We start from the raw sequence: 20,185 nt of genomic DNA, 5'->3' as shown, positions 1-20,185 counted from the left end.
CTGTTTTCTCTCCACAGATGCTGCCAGACTCGCTGAGTTCCTCCAGCAATTTCTTTTTCACATCACCAGCATCTGCAAATGTGGTTCTCTTTGACCCCAGTTCTGCTTTAGGTGGGTAGCTTAATGAGGAGAAAGTGAGGACTGCAGATGCTGGAGATCAGAGCTGAAAATGTGTTGCTGGAAAAGCGCAGCAGGTCAGGCAGCATCCAAGGAACAGGAGAGTCGACGTTTCGGGCATGAGCCCTTCTCCAGGAATCTTCTTCAGGATAGCTTTATGACCCCAGAAATAAAACTTGCAGGTCCATTTCCAACATGTGGAGTGTTCTCGGTACCAGCTCTGGTCTGTGTGCCCAGCTCCTATTGAGTGTTGCTCCCTGTTCTTTCCAGGGCCCAGGTAATGCAATAATTTATTTTTTGGTATTTTTGAGGTGGTTGGGGGGGGGGGGGCGGGGAGAGGTGTGTGAAGTCATCCAGGGTTATATCTACTCTTTAACTTGCCAATAACCGCATGGACTAATCGAGCTACTGATGAATGCAGGTAAAACAAATGGCAGATAACAACCCTGTCTGGGCGCAGATCTCTTGATACTGGTTTTGGTGTCCTGTATTATTACCTTGCATCATTATGGACGGTGATTGCTTCTCAAAAACTTTTGTCTCTTCTGTGCCTCCCTCCACCATCTGACAGTAAATCACGATGACCAGTATCTTTTTTTTCAAATTTTACTGGCCACGTCAGCCTCCATGTTACACTGAACTGGTACCAGAATTCTTTCCACTGGGTTCAACGTTCCCAGCTGAAAACCCATTCCCAATACTTCAGCACTCGGAAACGGAATGAACTGCCAGAGACTGGAGGCCGGTACAATTATAACATCGAAATAACGAATGGATGGGTATATGAGTAGGAAGGGTTTAGAAGGATATAGACAAATGCTGGCAAATGGGACTAAATTTAGTACATCTCTATGACCCAGGTAAGTGCAGTGCTGAGGGACCGCTGTACTGTTGGGAGTGCAATCTTTCCCCCGAGCTATTAAACCCACACCTGCCTGCTTCCTCAATGCAGGTAAGAGATTTAGGAGCTCCACCCCTCGTCCCTTCCCACGTCTCGGCCTCAAACAACACCAAACTATGTCGTCCTTAACATGACTGTTTGTGGGATCTTGCTGTGTTAAGGCGAGCTGATGGTTTCCCTACAACAGCGACCCCGCCTCAAATGTGTTTCATTGGCTGCAATACGCGTTGGGAGGATGTAAAAGGTGCTACGCAAATGCAAGTCTTTCTGCTTTGGTGAGGCAGCCTTCCAATGCGTCAGTGAGGCCTGGCCAGGGAGGACAGCTTGTAGCCTCACAATAAACCCACGCAACCCTCTAGGCAACCGGGCAAGGATGGGTGTGTGTATGTGTGAGAGATAGAGAGAGTGTCTGTGTCTGACTGTGTGTCTGTGCGTGTGTGTCCGCGTGTATATGTGTCTGTGGGTGCGTGTGTGTACGTGTGTGTGTGTGTGTGTGTGTGTGTCAGTCTGTGTCTCTGTGTCTGTGTGTCTATGTGTCGGTGTCTGGGTGTGTCAGTGTGTGTCTGTGTGTGTCTGTTTGTCAGTGTGTGTCTGTGTGCCTGTGTGTGTATGTGTGTGCCTGTGTGTCTGTGTGTGTGTTGAGGGGTTGTCCTTTTTGTATCTTCCCGCTATTCCGCCAGCAACCGCTGTTCCCTCAAGCTGGAGGGAACTTAAAAATCCAATGCAATTTCTCCTAATGTGACTTGGTGTCATATTTCATAATGCCCTTGTGTATGTTGCCTTGCCTGAAATGTGCTATAATATACTTTTAAAATTTCTATTATCTGGGTAAACCCTAATAACAATAGAATGGATGTCGGTCTTCATTTTCCTGATGAAGGTACACACACGCACCCAAAGACATATATACACATACACACACTGACACACAGACAGACACACACGCACATACACACTCTCTCTCTCTATCTCTCTCATACACACACCCATCCTTGCCCGGTTGCCTAGAGGGTTGGGTGGGTTTATTGTGAGGCTACAAGCTGTCGTCCCTGGCCAGGCCTCACTGACGCATCGGAAGGCTGCCTCACTAAAGCAGAAAGACTTGCATTTGCGTAGCACCTTTTACATCCTCCCAACGCGTACGGCAGCCAATGAAACACATTTGAGGCGGGGTCGCTGTTGTAGGGAAACCATCAGCTCGCCTTAACACAGCAAGATCCCACAAACAGTCATGTTAAGGACGACATAGTTTCGTGTTGTTTGAGGCCTAGACATGAGAAGGGACGAAGGGTGGAGCTCCTAAATCTCTTACCTGCATTGAGGAAGCAGGTTTAATAGGTTTAAGCAGGTTTAATAGCTCGGGGGAAAGATCGCACTCCCAACAGTACAGCGGCCCCTCAGCACTGCACTTACCTGGGTCATAGAGATGTACTAAATTTAGTCCCATTTGCCAGCATTTGTCCGAAACGTCGACTTTACTGCTTCTCAGATGCTGCCTGAACTGCTGTGCTCTTCCAGCACCACTAATCCAGAATCCGGTTTCCAGCATCTGCAGTCATTTATCTGAACTGTGGATACCTTCTGAACACGCTCACAATGCCAGAGAGAGTTCGAAGAGATCGCAGGAAACTGCACTAACGTTCTAAAATCGCTATTCGTGCCCTCTACTTGGTTCTACATAGAAAACAGGAGCAGAATACGCCACTCGGCCCTTTGAGCCTACTCTGTCATTCAATATGATCATGGCTGACCATCCAACTCAGTCCCACATTCTCCTCACATCCTTTGAACCAAATAGCTCCTTCTTGAAAACACCCAATACTGTTAGCCTCAACTATGATCTGTGGCATTCCACACTGAAGACATTTTTCCTCAAGTCAGTCCTAAATGGCCGACCCCATATCCTGAGCCTCAAACCTAAATACAACCTGCCTTGCTTCAGGAAACCAGTGTAGCCATCAGCTTGTTTCGCCTCACTGCCTTGATATTTCTCCTTCCCTACGAAGCTGATTTGCCTCAGATTAAGTTTGTTTGCTTGGATTCCACTTTAAAAGGCAAAGTCGCTTTCGTCCTACAAGACAGGAGTGGGGACTGCAGACACTGAGATCAAAGTCGAAACGTGTGGTGCTGGAAAAGCACAGTCGGTCAGGCAGCACCCGAGGAACAGGTGAATGTTCTACAAGACGGTAGCCTGCTCTCTCATTAGAGGGACAGGTGGTCTAACCTGAAGTCACTAGCCTCGGGTTAGTTCAAAAGATAGTTAACTGGCTTCAGGGCTGCTTTGGAGTGCGATAGTCGTATAATAAATGGCATTTAATGAATCTAGCCATTACTGCATTCATCCATGAGATGTAACTTGTGATTGGGTGGAACAACCAATGCATTTTTCTCCAGACAGGTGGATTTGTCTCTTCGGGGTATTTAGCTGTGGTAGGCTGCACCAATATTTATTGCAGTTCCCTCAGCTGGAGAAGGTGGTGGTGAGCTGCCTTCCTGAACAGCTGTAGTCCTCGGGGTGTGTGATCAGCGCTGTCAGGGGACGCTTTCCAAGGTGTTAACCCAGCCACAGACTATTTAGGTGGAAGCAATGCGCAGGGCGCCGGGAGAATGGCAGGGTATTGGCACTAAGTCAAATATTCCCGTGTAGGATAGTCTCCTTCCCTGCCACAGCAGTTTGTGGCCCTGTGAGGTCAGTGCCTTGCACTGTTGGCCTTCCCATGTAGCTGATACTCTTGTCCTTCTAGGCAGGAAACGGAGAGGAGCAGAAAGGATATCCTGGCAACTGGGACTTGATAAATCTCTCAACAAATATCACTCGAGTTTTCATTCAAATTGCTTTCCAAAACTCGGGATGTGACGTGAGCAGTGATCACAGTCAGAGTCTTTCAGTTTCAATAAAAAGGTCGAAACCCTGAAGAAATGTCATTTCCAGGATAAAAAGTTCTTAACTATCTGTTGCCAAATTGATACTGTAACTGGTTCCAAACCATTGACAGAACTGATTTAAAGTGCACTTGAGAATGTAACTTTAAAAAAAAAAGTTTTGCAATTTACTTATGAAAGAACTGAAACCTACGAGGTCATTCTAAAAAGATGAGACCCAACAAACGCTCTGGGTTTTTTTCAATATATAATTTCAGTTACATTACACTGTAAATTCTGTGTCTTACAATCTTGTTCTCCACAATCGCCTGATAAAGGAGCAGCGCTCCTAAAACTAATGCTTTCAAATAAACCTGTTGGACTATAACCTGGTATTGGGTGATTTTTTTTAACATTGACAAAACTGACACCACTCACACACTACTTACTAAGAGACGTGTTCACCTCAGAGAGGGTTCCTCTCAGTTCAGCCCCACGGAATGTAAAAAAGAAGCAGCTAATGTGAAAGGACACTGTCAGCCAGTGTCACTGATTTGCCTGACATACAAACACCTGTAAAATAACCCTGAACAACAAGTAACTTAAGTTGAAGTGAAACTTCCTCAACAATCACTCACTCATTCTGTTCCCTCCTGCCTTTGACTTGCTCCGAGTAACTGACAGAAAAAGTTTTGCATTTAACGAATATGCGGGCTTCTATTATTTGGATTCATCCATCGTTCATTCCTGTTTGTCCTTTAGTTTTCGGTTAACCCATCCTCAGCACCATAACTTCCTCTTCGCTCGTACATGAAACAACATTGACTCAAGCACACCCCCCCCCCCCCCCCCCCCCCCCCGCCCCCAAATCTTTCTTCAACCGTGTCAGGATCAAGACATAGGCTGCAGGAAATAGACCGACTTTCAAGAATGATGTGTTATGTGTTTATATGTCAATTTCAAAGCAATTACCAGGCTCTGTTCGAACACATGATCAGCCACACTCTTAATAATTTCGAGGGCTGTTGTGCAAATTGATGGCGTGCAGTCAGTCTCCTTACTGTTGGGACAATATCAGACTGTGTAATTCAATAGGGCAACCAGACTTACAAGAATGAATGACACATATTTGTAACAACTGGACTGCAGGTACATACAGTGTATTCTCAAAAGGAATTATCCAAACGAGAAGAAATGAAAATTGAAGGTCGCTTTACCAGTTGCAGCGTCTATTGTCTTTACATGAAGTTCATAGTACTTAAAAACAGAAATTATGACTGTACATAACCGTGTTCAAAATGGCTGTAAAGGGGGACTTTTGGAATAAATGCAGTTATTTCTAGATATTATTTTGAAAATGCAACTAGGATTACATTGGAAGTCCTTTGTATTCCGGATTCAGTTGCCCGCTCTAAATAAATCCAGTGTTTTGCAAACTTATTTTTGAGATTTAGACTGCTCGCTCGCCAGTCAGTCCCTCTTAACCAGGGCCATGCCCCCAGCTTGTAAAGACACTCTGAGCACAGGGGCGATTAACCTCGCTCTCTTCAGTTCCGAGTGCGGACCCTCAGTTGTGCGATGTCATGTGCCTCGAGAGGTGGTGGCGCTCCCTGAAGAACTCATTGCAAATGGGACACGTCAGCTTGTCCTCCCTGCGCCTCTGGCTCAGGTAGTCGGTGGCGTATTCCTTTTTGTGGTGGGACCTCATATGGAACACCAGGTCGGAGGTCATCCGGAAGGAGGCGTTGCACTTGGCGCACCAGTTCTGAGCGGACACTGCGAAGGAGGTGTAGGACGGCGGCAGCAGGGTCAGGGAGGAGGTGGACTGGAGTTGCACTCCCACTGGCTTTGGCCACAGCTCGGTGCTGTACAGAAACGGGCTGTGTGTACTGACGCTGGTGTGCAGTATGTGGGAGCCACCAAACTCAGCACTGAGGAGCTTGGATCCCAACAGACTGGTGTGGCCAGGGAGACCGGTGGAAGGGATACAATCAGGGAAATCCCGAGAGCACTCGCTGGGAGAGTGCAGGGTGTGTGCTACCAGCATTGAAGGACCCAAGGCTGTCCTCCTGTGGGGCTGGCAAAACGCACTCTTCTGTTGTTCGCGGGCACTTGAAGGTAACACTGAGGAGAAGGCGCTCCCTGTGGAACTGAGAACCACGTCCGTTCTTAGACCGACCTTCCTGGTCAGGTCAGACTCGCCCTCTTTATCATTCCCCTCGGCTTTGTCAGCCCTAACCTTGTCTCTGAGCCTCCGCACCTCGGTGAAAGCACTGGTGTTATGCCCCGCCGAATCCTTCTTCAACATGAACTTGTCTGAGTGAAGTCTCCAAACGGAGACGGCGAGGGCCGGGCGGACACTGGCGCCTTCTTTTGAAAGCTGCTCTCCCTGCTCACTGGCTAAACGGTTTGTCTTCTCCAACAGAACGGTTTTGCGGACTTTATTCTCCTCCCCTCCGTCTTGTTTCCTCTTGCTGGCGGCCGGGGGCCTGCTCTCCTCCTGGGCGCCAGGTTTGCGCTTCGAGTGCTCCAGGTCGTGGGCGATCCTGTGGAAGTTGGTGGCTCTGTCCTCGATGATCCGCTCTGGCTCTCTCAGCAGAGAGCTCTGGGCAGCCCCCAGCGCCTGCAAGTCCCTCCAGGCCAGACCCTCTTTCCTTTTGCCACACAGGAAACGGACGTGAGCCAAGTATGGATTCTCATATTTCAGTTCCTGATCGCAGTCCACGCACCTAAAGGCTAAAGGCAAGAAAACACAGTGAGAAACCTACCCAGAGACGCGACCCACCAAAAGTCAGAAAGCAGAGACAAATAAAGCTTTGTATTTATCAAAGAAAATCAACCTGTTTGGACAAGGAATTGTGATTTGATTTATTAATGTCATTTATGCTGAGTTACAGTAAAACAAATTGTGTTATCCAAACTAATCATGAGTCCGTCAGGGTTAGAACAGAATGCAGGATATAATGTTACAGCTGCAGGGAAAGTGCAGAGAAAGATCAACTCTAATATAATGAGTAGAATCCCTTCCGTGTGGAAACAGGCCATTCGGCCCAAAACGGCCACACCGACAACCTGTCCCCCTGCCCCCAACCCGCTCGCTGCAACCCTACACCTCTCATGGCTAACCCACCCAACCGACTCATCCCTGGCCACTCCGGGCAAATAGCATGGCCAGTCCACCTAACCTTGGACTGTGGGAGGAAACGGAGCACCCGAGGAAATTCAACGTAGACACGGGGCGAATGTGCAAACTCTACACAGTCACCCGAGGCAAGAGTCTGTTCATAAGTCTGATAACAGCAGGGAAGAAGCTATTCTTGAATCTATTGGTACGTCTTTTCAAACGTTTGTACCTCCTGCCCGGTAGAAGAGGGTGAAAGTATAACCGGGGTTGGGGGTAATTGGTTATGATGACTGCTTTCCCCAGGTAACAGGAAGTATAGATGGAGTCCATGGAATGGAAGGCTGCAGTTCACAACTCTGTAATTTATTGCGATCTTGAGTAGACGAGTTGCCATACCAAGCTGCAATGCTATCTGTAGTGTATTTACAAATTGGTATTATCAGTGGACTATTCTGGGAGAGCTGAGTTCAAATTTCACCATATTCCGGGGATATGGTGAAATTTGAACACGTTGAAAATCTCGAATTAAAAGTTGGCCTAACGACTGTCATTGTTGTTAAAAAAAACTCACTGACCTCCTCCCTAAGGGAATAAGAGATCTGACCTACTTGTGGTCCAGACCCACAGCAATGTGGATGACCCTTAACTATCTTCTGAAATGGACGAGCATGCCTCTCGACAAAGTCTCTGGGCACATGGACTGCAGCAGTTAAAGAAAGCAGCTCACCACCACCCCTTCAAGGGGCAAACTGGGAACGGGCAATAAATGCTAGCCGATCCAGCGAGTTAAAGGAACACACCGTTCTGGGGCAGAGGGACCCCGCAAATTCCAACCCTGAGCTAGGGACTGTCAAGTGCACCGTATAACTGCAGGCTCTCATTGATGGAGTGCTTGTCATTACTTCAAAGCAATTTACTGCTCACTGAAGTATTGTCATTGTTGTAATGTAGGAGTGCAACAGCCGATCTGCAATCAGATGTTTGAAAATATATATTTTTCAATCGTTTTATGAATAAATTTGCTCTGGGCACCTGGAATAAATTGGTCTGCTATGTTTCAGGACTTTTTTTAAAGAACCCGAGACATGGCGCTTTAATCTGTTGCGCCATTTTAAAAAAATACTGGTCAATATAGAAATTAAACATTATAATGAACGGTGTTTTGTTGTTGTAATTCTAAATAAGAGTTGGCCCGAGGGACAATGTTCTTCTTCTTAAACATGCTGTGAACATTTCATGAGATAGTCTGGTCCAAGCGTTGAACGAACGGGGCCATCCGAGCTGCATCACAAATCTGTTCGGAAATGGATCATTTTGAGGAGGCGGAGCATATTTCATTTTGCTTAACGAGCAGCCCAAACTTATGATGTCATCCAAAAAGTGGACCTTCCGGCAGTGCAGCACTCCCTCAGCAGTCCGCCGAGTTTCACACGAGATGGCCTGCTCTCGTCTCCTGGAGTGTGTGGGGGGGGGGGGGGGGGGTCCTGAATGTATGACTTGCTAAAACGGAACCTGAGAAGACCTTCGCGTATAAGGCAGTCATCCGGCAATCGGTGAACTGCAATACCGCCGCCGGCAGGAGAGACAAAACGGAGCGGATGGTTATGCACAGAAGGAGGCCATTCGGCCTGTCGGATAGTGACATCTACCAGAGCAACTCAGATTGCGCTCCCCCCCCACCCTTCCGTATCTCAGTCTATTTCCGTATTCTTGTCTATTTCCATATCCCTCTCTATTTCCGTATCCCTGTCTATTTCCATATCCCCCTGTCTATTTCCATGTCCATCTCTATTTCCGTTCCCTGTCTATTTCCATATCCCTCTTGATTTCCGTATCCCTCTCTATTTCCGTATCCCTCTCTATTTCCCTATCCCTGTCTGTTTCCATATCCCTGGCTATTTTCATATTTCCCGCCCATTTCCAAATCCCTGCCTATTTCCATTTCCTTGTCTACTTCTGTATTCCTGCCTATTTTCAAATCCCCGTCCATTTCCAAATCCCTGTCTAGTTTCATATCCCCATGTACTTCCGTATCCATCTTTCCAAATCTCAGTCTACTTCTGTATCCCTGTATCTTCCTGAATTGTTTCAATTCTTATTTGAAAGCGCAGATCGTATCTATTCCAACGCACGCACAAGGGGACAGCACGAGGGTGGATAGCTCCCTGGGCCCTGTGTTAAAATTCTGTGATTCAGTACATTTCACATTCTGCCCAGTCGCTGCTTTTGCCAATCCTCTCCGACCGGTGCCCTTTCCTATTGCACTGGGAAAATGCTGATCATGTTATGATAGAAGCTTATCTGATACTTCCTGATGAAGGGCTTATGCCCGAAACATCGAATTTCCTGTTCCTTGGATGCTGCCTGACCTGCTGTGCTTTTCCAGCAACACATTTTCAGCTCTGACCTCCAGCATCTGCAGACCTCACTTTCTCCTATCTGATACTACAACCTAATTGCCTTACCTGGTGTGTGTCTAAATAAAACAAAACAGTTGGAATAACAAAAACTCGACATTAATAAGTATAAAGTCTAAAAAATCTAACCCTAGATGTTTAACCCTAAACTAAACAGCCTGTACAATGAATGCAGAAACTGTGACAAACACGCAGTGACAGTATTGTTACGGATCCCGCCAAATAAACCATGAATAACAGTCATGATTTGGAGATGGCCTCATTTCCTCGGAATTATTTTTGTTTGGAGGGGGAGAAAGAGAATCTGTAACTCGCCCCTTATTGTTTCTGAATGTTACCATGTCATGTTAGTGACTTAATCATCTTGAATCTATTAGCTTGATTGAATTCGCTCAGGGACATGATGTCACCTCCCCAGATTAATAAAACGATTAATTAAATATTGGTTTTTGGTCCTGGTTACATCACTAGCCCCCCACCACCACCCCCCCCCCCCCCAACAAACACGGGCTCACTCCGCTCCGAGTGTTTTCTATAGGGCTTGTATAAATGGGGCGGGAGAGGGGGTGATGATGTTACTTTGCATAGATCTGTACACCTGTTCGCTTTTCCCTTTCCAATGTAGAATGTATATGCTGTAGAGAAGTGATATTTAAAACTAGGACTCTAATTGTGGTTGAGGATGTTCACAATTTCTGATTGCCTTTCTAATCCGCGATGTTACCTGCTAACGCTATTTTGCAAGAGAAGGGTGGAATTAACGAACGCTTCTGGCTGAAACCAATGTCGATACGAACGAGGACACTGTCTCTGCAGCTTTTTGAAACCCCGTCCATATTTTTCATGGTTAAAGTTCCATGTTTCATATATTTTGAAAGACCTTTCCTGGCAGGGATTGGATTCCGGCAGTCTGGTCGGTGCGGGGTGGTCAAATAAAACTGAAAACTGGTGAAAACATTTGTTTATCGTGTCCCCCAGGGTGACAGTATTGGAGATTGCCATCTGTTGAGGCTGTTAACCCAGTGAGATCCTGACAAGGTTATGGTGCGCAGCAGAGTTACCCGAAGTGTCCAAATTCGGCCCTTCAACCCAATAGATTCTTGTTCCCCGGGGCTTTCCGTTGTCCCATTAATGCCAACTCCGGCGATTTATTTGCCTCACCCACGTTCCCTGTCCACTCTGATCTGATCTGAGGCTGCCATTTGTAATTTATTTTCATTCATTCCTGGGAATTGGGCGTCCCTAGCTGGGTCAGCCTTTATTGAGAAGGAGGGGGCGAGTTGCCTTCTTGAACCGCTGCAGTCTGCCAGCGGTTTGTTTGCGGGGTTTAGTCACCTCCACCCTCTTTCTCAGGGTGTTCCTTCCAACACGCTGAGTTCACAGAATTAACACAGACGGAGATTATTCAACCCATCCAACCCCAATTTGCACAATACCCTTTTTTTTACGACAACAGCTCCTTGCTGAGGAGTAGGGACAAAAAAAACTTTGTTTCAGAGTCCCGAAGCCTTTCAATGTGGAAGCTAGGGCATGATTCACCGAGCCACAGATCCCTCCTCACCCTGTCAACCCCATTATATCTCTTTGAAAGCGACCCTTTTAAAAGAGTGTGCGTTTGCAAAGTTTGATTCAATTTGATTTTACAAAGAACTACATCTCATCCTCAAAGAAATATAAATCCGTTTATCGGCCTCTACCTGATCACTGATTTTATTTAGAGTTATCCTGCCCACTTTAAGCGTGTATTTTTTTACATGTCAGAAAATTGCTGAAGAAACTCCGCAGGTCTGACAGCATCCATGGAGACAGAACGACCCGAAACGTTAATTCTCCTCTCTCTCTCTCTCTTTCTCTCTCCACAGATACTGAGTTTCTCCAGCAATTTCCATTTTTATTTCAGATCCCCAGCAGCCTCGCTTCCTTGTTTTACTAACGCATCACACAGTCTTAGACTCTGGGCGAATTTCGAAGCAGGTGCCCCTTGAGTCACCGGGTGAATCGTGCGGACGCGTTTGCTTTTTGTTTTAATTTTGCGATTCACGTTCTTGCTGCCCCCGGACCTGTGGTTACTCACTGTTGGAGTCAGCTCGAGTTTTGATATCAGTGAATCCGAGGAGTGTGGATAGCTCGCTGTCATACCAGACAAACAGCTCCTCGTCTTTGTTGATCCTTCTAGTGGAGCGGTAATACAGCTGACCACTTTTCAGATAGGCTTCCAGGTTCTGTTCCTTCGTGTTGTTAGCCGCCTGGACCAGTTTCAACCAGGATACTCCATCCGTGTTACTGCTAATTGCTGTTGCATCTACCTATGAGACAAACGGCAGTTTTGAAGGGAGGACTACAGCACACTAACTTGCTCGTATTGCATATGAAGACCTTTATTTTAAAAAAGACAATTGCCAGTTTTTTTTTGTAAAATAATGAACTCAATGCCAAATGCCATTTCTCACACCCCTGTCTGCGATTTCACAATTTGACTTTCTAATGAATATTGTCCATTATGGTCCTTGCAAACGGAAAACGTTCTGCAGACTTTATCTTCCTCTAACAAAAATCCTCGTCAACTTATCCTTACAGAAGCTGCGAATTTATGGGGGGTAGGGAGAGGGGCGGGAGGTGGTTGGATTTGGTGTGATAATTCCCTACGTGCTATGATGTATCGGGTATGGAAGGTCTGGGTTATAACGGAAGGCTGGGAATATGTTCACTGGAGCATGCTGAGGGGACACCTTCCAGAGGTCATAAAATAATGAGGGGTACAGATAGGGTTAATGGTAGTTGTCATTTCCCTAGGTGGGATATTTCAAGACTCGGGGGGACACATGTTTAGGGTGAGAGAGATTTTAGAAAGACATAGGGGGCATTTTTATTTTACACAATGTGGAAATAACTTTCCGAGGAAGTAGTGGACGTGGGCACAATAACAGCGTTTAAAAGACATTTGGATAAGTAGATGCATAGGAAAGGTTTGGAGGGATGTGGGCCAGGAGCAGGCAGGTGGAACTCGTTTAGTTTGGGCTTGTGGACTGGCTGGACCGACGGCTCTGTTTCCCTGACTCTGACATGTACTCCCCGAGGTGTTTCTAAACACTATTGTCTAAGAGCGGTGTCTCTTCCGGGGTGAGAAGGTTTCTTACCCTGAACACGTACGGGGCGCTTCTCCGATCCGAAGACTTCAACGCAATGAAAGCTACAGTGTCATAAAAGGTGTTCTGGAGGAGACACGGGCCAAAGATCGCGTCCTCGGGAATCTCCCGGGTAATGTGCACACTGGTTAATATGTCAGTGAAGAGATGGTGTAGAAATTTGTTGTCACCTGCCCATAGTCCCTTTGAGAAGGGGGTCAGTTCCATAATGCACCTGCGATAGACAAGACGGGACAGAATAGTTACTCCACATTGCCAGTGAGTTAGAGCGGCAGTTTGATCGTCCCATGGATATTCTATATGGGTGCGAGGCGAGCGATACAATGCGTGAGTAGAGAAAGCTCCACTTCGTCCTGAACTTAACAAACTTATCACACGAATAGCTGAAACATTGTGTCAGCTACTTTGTTTTAATATGATTCTTTGAAAAATCACTGAAGTTTATACTGATTATACCATTGATCCAAACGCAGGTTTCCGCCAACAACAGTGTAAGATCTGAGCTTCAACAAATCTATTGAAAAGTAAAATAAAATGTTGCAAAGTCACGTCCTCTCATAGTATATTTCAATTCATAACCTGCAGTCAACATAATCTCAGACCATTTGGGAAAGCAGTGTTGGGAATTAAACTTGCGTTCAGAACGTTCTGGATTGACAGAGATATAAGGACAAATACCTTACAAATTTTAATGCAACCTTCTCATAAGGCATGGGTAAGCGAACATATGCACATTCACATTGTACGTAATACAAGTTTGTCATCCACCTCGTTTTTAAAGATGAACGAGGCTACCAATATGAGATTCCCCACTTTAATGACATTTTTGGCTATTAATGAGGGAAATAAAATACATTTATCACGCAACTGTTCGAAGAGGAAACATCTTGAGAACCTGCACAAAGATTGTTCCTGACATCGATTGCATGGACAGGCCATTTTGACCTCCCGGGGGCTCATAATACCAGCGGCTCATCCTGAGCGCTGGTGTACCGGTCCTTTCTCATCTCTGTTAGTGAGACTGCAGTCTCGATGATTTGGTCTAACCTTCCTTGACACGGCGGCGAAGCGATGTCGAAAATGTATGGCAATTCTGACCCACCCCTTATTCACCGAAACACTTTGCAAATATTTAATCAGGAGCTAAGTCCAGAGTTCAGCCCCAAGTTAATTGATGCGGAAACTAACCACTTTGAATAATGAATAAGTCCTCCATTCAATGGAAAAGTAAGTTTATACACGTTTACATTAATACAACCACGGAAAGACCATTTGGACAATTCAGATGAGCTTTGACATTTTTGTAGATTATCTTGGCTTTATGTTCAGTTAGAGGTCTATTGGAGTGAACGTTTATTCTGTATCCACACAGCTCTTTTGAACTATCTTCCCGCCTTTGCTGTCTGGCACTCAATATAAAATAACTTCTCAGACTCTGACTGAGTGGACTGACACTTGGAAGCACGGTACCGTATTTTACTGTTCATTCATCCCCCTCCATCCCTTCCAGCTCATTCAAATCTGTCTTCGACCTCACAATACCAAAGTGACACCCGTGCAAAATCAATTTGACACGAAGACGCCAAGATCAACATAATTATCTTCAGTGCGCGGAAAGGGAATGCTTCAGACTGTTGGAAGCAATCTCAATATATACCCACACACACCCCCCCCTCCCCCCCACCCCCTCAACTGACCAGCCACTCTTGGCAAAGACGGCCGGGGCGAGTAAAACTTGCTGCTGACGCTGTAATGCATGAAGCTTCAGACGCGTAAAGTACGTGCACTGTTCTGCCTGTGGTGATCTGATGGAAATTGTCAAACCGACTGGTCTAAATGTTCAATAAGTACATGCAATCTGGGTGAATACATCTCCCCCCACCCCCCCACCCCCCCTCCCTTTCCATTGTGCATGAGAGGAAAGTCAAGGGACTGTTCATTTGAAGCGTATCAGCTCACTCACTGATCTTCCCATTGTCCGCCCATCTGTCTGCCTGTTAGCTCCGGCCTTTATCTTCGACCACCACTGCTAACATCATATTTAAACCTACCATTTCGTGCGTTATCAACCAACAAAATTAGCCACCGCCCGGACTGCTTAAAGCCGTTGCACCAATGTAACAGTTGCGGTTATAAATTATTTTAGAGCACCGTGCAAGGTTTTAACCGGTGGCTGGGTGCTTAAACATTGCCAGAGAATTTTGATTTGTCACCTCAGTTCTTGCACACAAGATTAAGTAAACCAGGGTTAGGGACAGTAGCATGTGGCTTTCCATGGACACACATTTACGGTCGTCATTGAAATGATATGGGACGCTATCAGAATCTAGTCCATATCCTGGTATTCAGCACCGCGCAATGACAATGCGCAATCTATTAAAATGTGTACAGACAGTCCGCATCTCGACACAGGCGCAAATCCTGCTTTCAGTTACCAATGTGAGCCGCTGATTCCTCGGAATCGATCCCTTTCACTTTCGCCGGCAGGTCTCAGCTTCTCGGTGAGAGCAGCGATTCCGATTGATCCCGGAACTGAGAGTGACGCTGCCGAGCGTTTGGGTGGCAAATGGCAGTTTATCCCGCTGCAAAGGAGATTTTCCTCTGGAAGATCATTTGCTCAGTGAAGAGTGACAAGCCATCCCAGGGCTCTTCCGCTTGCATGCACCCTCAATTGGCACGTTCATTGGTGGGTTATATGGAGCCATTCTCAGAATGAGTGCATGGGAGCGGACACTTGCAGTTCATTTGGAGCAGCGCTTAATGGCTCTCTACACAATACATAGATAAGAACAATTTGAAGGGCTTTGACTCGAAAAGTTAGAGTTTTAAAAGCCATTGTAGGTATACCTGACCTAAAAATCAGAGAGAAAATGTTATAATTTTTAACAAATTCGTACCTTTGTTATTGAACCTTTTCCATCTCCTAACAGAGGTGCTTATACTCTTGGCTAAAGGCTTAATTTTTAAACACAAAATTGCACGTAATAATGCAGGATCCGTTCCCAAAGTTGGGCTCTGCTATGTGTAAAGCCTATCATAAGGCCAAGTTAGAAATCGATTTTAAATAACATAGAGTGTTTGGTGTCTGGATATAAGTTCCAATTTCGCACAAACTTCACTGCTGGGTAGGATGAATGGATTCTCGACCACCCAGGTTCGGTTTTATACTTTCTCGGCAGATTACTTCACCTTCAGTCTATCAATGAGAGAAAGAATTGGCGTCAGAGATCTTTAATAAAGAGTGAAAACTGAAAGGAATTATCAACTTAAATTATTAGGAATCACAGCGGTTGACATTTCCATCAGATAGGCTTGGACTCAATCCTACAGCGTACGTTGTAGAGAAATGAGTAATTTTGCACAGATTTAAATAAAACAATGATAAATGGCGGTGATGGGTTGTTTCTTAAACGTCGACATCATTGCGTTAGCTCCTTGTTTGTTATTTATGCGCTGAACAACGGAGGTAATGCATTATTTATAAAGAATACTAGCAGTTTTCCATGGGAAAAAAAACTCTTTTAATTCCCTTAACGCGAATCACACAACAATAACGGGAGTATTTTTCCTCACGCAACATTTATTTTTGATTCAGGAGATTATAAGGTTGTAAAAATAAAAGTTTGTCGCACAATGTGCTGCGCTAATTAGATTGGTTTTGGGGATGGGGGGGCAAGTTGCTTGATTTCTGAACCTTAATTTACAAATAAACACTGTAGGAAGGTTTGTGTCATGAAGCTTAATGTAAGTCGTCTTACACAGTCGGAGGTATCTGTTTTCTTCAAAACAAAACAAAGACGAATGAAGCTTAAGCAGCAACTCAGTTTGATGTTGGGCTGTGAAAATATTTAGTGGCTCTAAGACAAATCTCCCCGCAGCCCTCGGCACAAACAGCGAACTCCGAGAAACTGCCGGTCAAATTTATCACACTTCGGGTCAAATCAATAATGTTCATGGATTACCCCTTTAGAAGGGATTTATAAAATCCTATAAAGTACCCCTTTGCTTAACCCAACTCCCTTGGAAATAAAATGTGACCATGCGCTTTCTGCTAAATCAAAAAATAAACGAATCTCCGCACAGCTTTTAAAATTCGTTGAAATCTTAATTAGATTTGAAATCTTATAGGCGTCCAAATAAATTATTGTGATGCTGTTGGAGATTAGAATGAAAATGATGCTTCAATTAATCCTTTCCTGGGAAGCGTACTTCATTCTATCGAAAGCGAACCTAAACCTGTTCCATTTAGTTGCGAAGTATTCAAAATAACTGGGGAAGGAGGGAGCTCTGTTGGCCGAGTGTAGAAATCGATCCTTACAAGGGAGCTTGGTAATACGGTCACATAAAAAAACCCTTCTCTAATGGTCAAGATCCTTGCCACAATCAAATTATGCTGAAGATTCAAATAGCAGCATCATTTTGAAAAGATGTTGGTCCAAATAAAGGCGTGTCAATGCTTGTCAGAAAATTCCTATGAGCATCTTTGACAACTGAAATAGCCAACCCTCTTCCCGATTAATGTCCCCGTTGTTTCAGTGGCCCCCCGCTACTGAACGCAGAACTGGTTCAGAAGCGCCAGATCGCCCGTTAATTTTGACAGAACCCAACGTTTCTGTATTGTCGGAGTTTATTTGTCTCATTTTCAAAGGAAAACTGGCAATATTCAGTGTGGCGATGCAGGTGAAATTGAACAGTGCAGCATCCGGTAACAATTCAGTCCAGCAGATTCCTTATAGAAACCAGACTACTCTTATTGCATGAATTTGTACATTTCGAAATTAACAAGTTTGCTTACAAAATGCATCAAATTTAAACACTGCCTTTCAACTCACGATATTTTCCCAATTCCAAGTCTGGCCAAGAGCGAATTTCGAAGCCGCTTTGTCCATTCATAAAGGATCACTGAAGTGAATTTATTTTCTTTAAGTTTGATGTTATCACCAATAGTTGCAAACTATTGTTACATTCTAATACTATAAATTCAAAATATAGCCCGCATTCCATCTAGATCCCCCATACGAGAAAGTATCCTAGGCACTGAACAGGACAGGGTCCAAACGAAGCCTGAAATTAAACAAACCACCGTTTAATATACTTGTTATCAAAATAATTCTCACATTTAATTGATACTTGCGGTTTTAAATTTTGATTCAAGTTGGTTCTACGTTGCAAAATAACATTTTGAAAAAGATCGAGGCGATCGATAGACATCATAATTTACAGAAGGCGTTAATTAATTGTGGAGTTTATCTTTGTAGAGAGAAATATTTTTATTTTAGAAAAACGTTTATTTCGTTTCGACCGGCACAACTTGCTGCAGATCTGCTGCCGCGTTTCAGGGGCTGGCGTCAACATTTCAAAAATCTCACTTTATTTCTGTAGCCGTAAGTAATCAGAGCGATTGATATAATTCCGTTCATAAGAGGCATCTCAAGGTGCCCTGGGAAATGCTTGGCCTGGAAAATACTCTGAAAGTCAAACCCGCTCACAGCACTAGAGTCAAATGTAAATAGAAATGGAACATCAACATAAAATGTTTTTTTTAAAACATTCGAGTGTGGGTAAACCGTGCCAGATTGTTGCAAAGGTTTGTATTGGATTTAAACGAATAGAATACTGCTACATTATGATAACGTTTAGATTGTATGTCTCAAGCGCCCTCTTTCTAAGGAGCGCGTATTGCATGATATTCTGAGATTAGGCAAACTACCTCATCTTTAACCCTCCAGCTCTCAGCATTCTGCCTCTCGTTTAGTCTTGAAAGTACAGGTCGGAGACTTATTTTTGGATAAACAAAAGATTTTCGTCAATTTAACTATTAAAATCACTGCACGTTTCTCGTCGAAAAAAATACAATTACGCCTTTCATTGAAGTCATTTGCCAATTTTGTAGAAATATGAATTCAAAATTAAGAAAGTGGGGTGGGGAGTCGTCGATGGAGGCAGGACTAATGCTGACCATAAGGTTGCAAGTGACAAGAGACTCAGGCCACTGCCAGAAGTGTGTTGGTTGTCTTACCATTGAAGGCGCATTATGGATTGATTCTATAGAACAATGTAAGACAAGAGTAGACCATTCAGCCCATCGTGACAGCACTTGCTTGAAATAAGCCATAGAATTCGTCCCAAATCTTTCTCCTTTGCCCCTAAAACCTTGCAAGGTTTTCCTCTCTCTCTGTTCACCCAAATCCCTTCTCAAAGTTACAAAGCGATATGCTTTCAGGACTGTGTAGAGCGATGCATTACACATCATATGAGCTTCTGGTGAATTACTGGTATTTGTCATTGACCAAAAGAGCTATCCAAATAATGCCTATCCTTTCCTTGTAGTCCTGTTTAAACAAGTGTTCCCCAAGTATTTATCCAGTTTTGAGGATTATTAAGGAATTAGCCTGCAGCACCCTTTCGCACATTGCTTGTGGTTTGTCTGTTGTAGCAGTTTCTGCAGAAGTATTGCACTCAATGCTTCTTGTCAGCCCGTCTTTTCCTTCTCTCACGGTTGAAATTCGCTTACTGGTGCTGGAAGTTGGATGCGAGGGGATTTATAAGGGCTGGTTAAATTGTTAGTCCCAGCCTCCGCACTGACTGTGTGGCGAGGGGGGTCAGGAAGCCTCAGTCTGCACTGGAGAGGACATGCTGGAGAGTTGCTGCTCACTCACTCCAGCCTTGGGAGGGAATCGTGTGCCTGGTGTTGCCAGGGAGCGGTAGGAGAGGGAGAGGGAGAAAGTTGGATCAGTTATTTCCACTCCAGCGGCGTTCTCCTTCCCTGCCTTGAAGATCGAATGAGTATTTTGCCCCGAGAAAAATGGCGAGCTTTGCAAGCGGCGTTTGCAGAGCTTTGTTGCTCCTCGGCGTCTTCTTCTGCTCACTCACTTTTGGCCAAGTGAGAGAGGACAAAGACCACGACAAGGCATCCTGTCACGGAGCTTTCGACCTGTACTTTATTTTAGATAAGTAAGTGGGGATCCATAATACTGGAGCTCTTTTATTTACTCTTTGCTGAACTCTTCGTGTATCTGTGTCTATTTTGGGGTTGGGGGTGGGAGGAGGAGGAAGGGGATGGTCTTTTTTTAAATTTTTTTTGTAATGAAAACTTGAGTGGACTCAGACAAAACAAAACCCCCACATAAAGGAACGAATACAAAAGGTTGCATTTGTATTTCCCCCCTTGAGCGCTTGTTCGCTCCGGAGGTTGCAAATCAAAGAATTGCAGAGATTTCGAACAAAAGTGTGCGTGTTTTTTGTGTATGTTTATTTCTCTCCCCATCCCACCGCAACCTTTATCTTTATTCTGCTGAGTATGCCCCCTCCCCGCCTCTGCTGCCGCCGCCGATCACACGGACGCGGCGGCTCTAGGAAGGCAGCGGCCGCCCGCGCGCCTTTTGTCCCCTCGGCCCCCTGCTCCCTCTCCCCATCCCCCACCCGCGCGCGCCGCCCGCGGCTCGAGACCGATCCGGCCCCTGTTTGAAAGGCGGCTCGCGCCGCAGACGTTGGCCGGGAGGGGGCGGGGCGGGATACACGCACCCCTCCAGAGAGGGTCACGTGACAAGGCTAGGCTCCAGCCAGCCAGAGGGTGGGTGTGAATGGTACTGCACTGGATCCAACCAACCAGAGAGTA

General features: G+C 45.3%; 2 protein-coding genes across 2 annotated transcripts in view; one reads left to right on the top strand and one right to left on the bottom strand.

The window, feature by feature from the left end:
• Positions 1 to 4,811: 4,811 nt before the first annotated feature.
• Positions 4,812 to 16,781, bottom strand: prdm8 (PR domain containing 8). Its single transcript, XM_060854119.1, has 5 exons — positions 16,777 to 16,781; positions 15,003 to 15,149; positions 12,559 to 12,781; positions 11,496 to 11,727; positions 4,812 to 6,616 (listed from the first exon to the last, which is right to left on the bottom strand). The coding sequence occupies exons 1-5, from the start codon at positions 16,779 to 16,781 to the stop codon at positions 5,448 to 5,450; spliced, it is 1,776 nt and encodes a 591-aa protein (XP_060710102.1). The 3' UTR covers positions 4,812 to 5,447.
• A 2,363-nt stretch (positions 16,782 to 19,144) lies between these two features.
• Positions 19,145 to 20,185, top strand: part of LOC132834906 (anthrax toxin receptor 1-like) — a 123,045-nt gene continuing 122,004 nt past the window's right edge. Inside the window, exon 1 of the mRNA XM_060854025.1 lies at positions 19,145 to 19,521. Coding sequence (XP_060710008.1) covers positions 19,373 to 19,521 — 149 coding nt within the window. The 5' untranslated portion in view covers positions 19,145 to 19,372. The remainder of the gene's footprint in view (positions 19,522 to 20,185) is intronic.

The sequence above is a fragment of the Hemiscyllium ocellatum genome, chromosome 43, assembly GCF_020745735.1.
Source record: "Hemiscyllium ocellatum isolate sHemOce1 chromosome 43, sHemOce1.pat.X.cur, whole genome shotgun sequence".
Taxonomy (NCBI): domain Eukaryota; kingdom Metazoa; phylum Chordata; class Chondrichthyes; order Orectolobiformes; family Hemiscylliidae; genus Hemiscyllium; species Hemiscyllium ocellatum.
Note: the sequence above shows the minus strand (reverse complement) of the source record. Positions and strands in the feature narration are given on the sequence as shown.

What these genes read in the sequence shown, in the direction of transcription:
- prdm8 (XM_060854119.1), bottom strand. An exon ending in GGAATCAGCGGCTCACATTG is followed by an intron (nt 12,782 to 15,002) that starts GTAACTGAAAGC and finishes TGTCTATCGCAG; the next exon opens with GTGCATTATGGAACTGACCC. An exon ending in GCGCCCCGTACGTGTTCAGG is followed by an intron (nt 11,728 to 12,558) that starts GTAAGAAACCTT and finishes TTTGTCTCATAG; the next exon opens with GTAGATGCAACAGCAATTAG.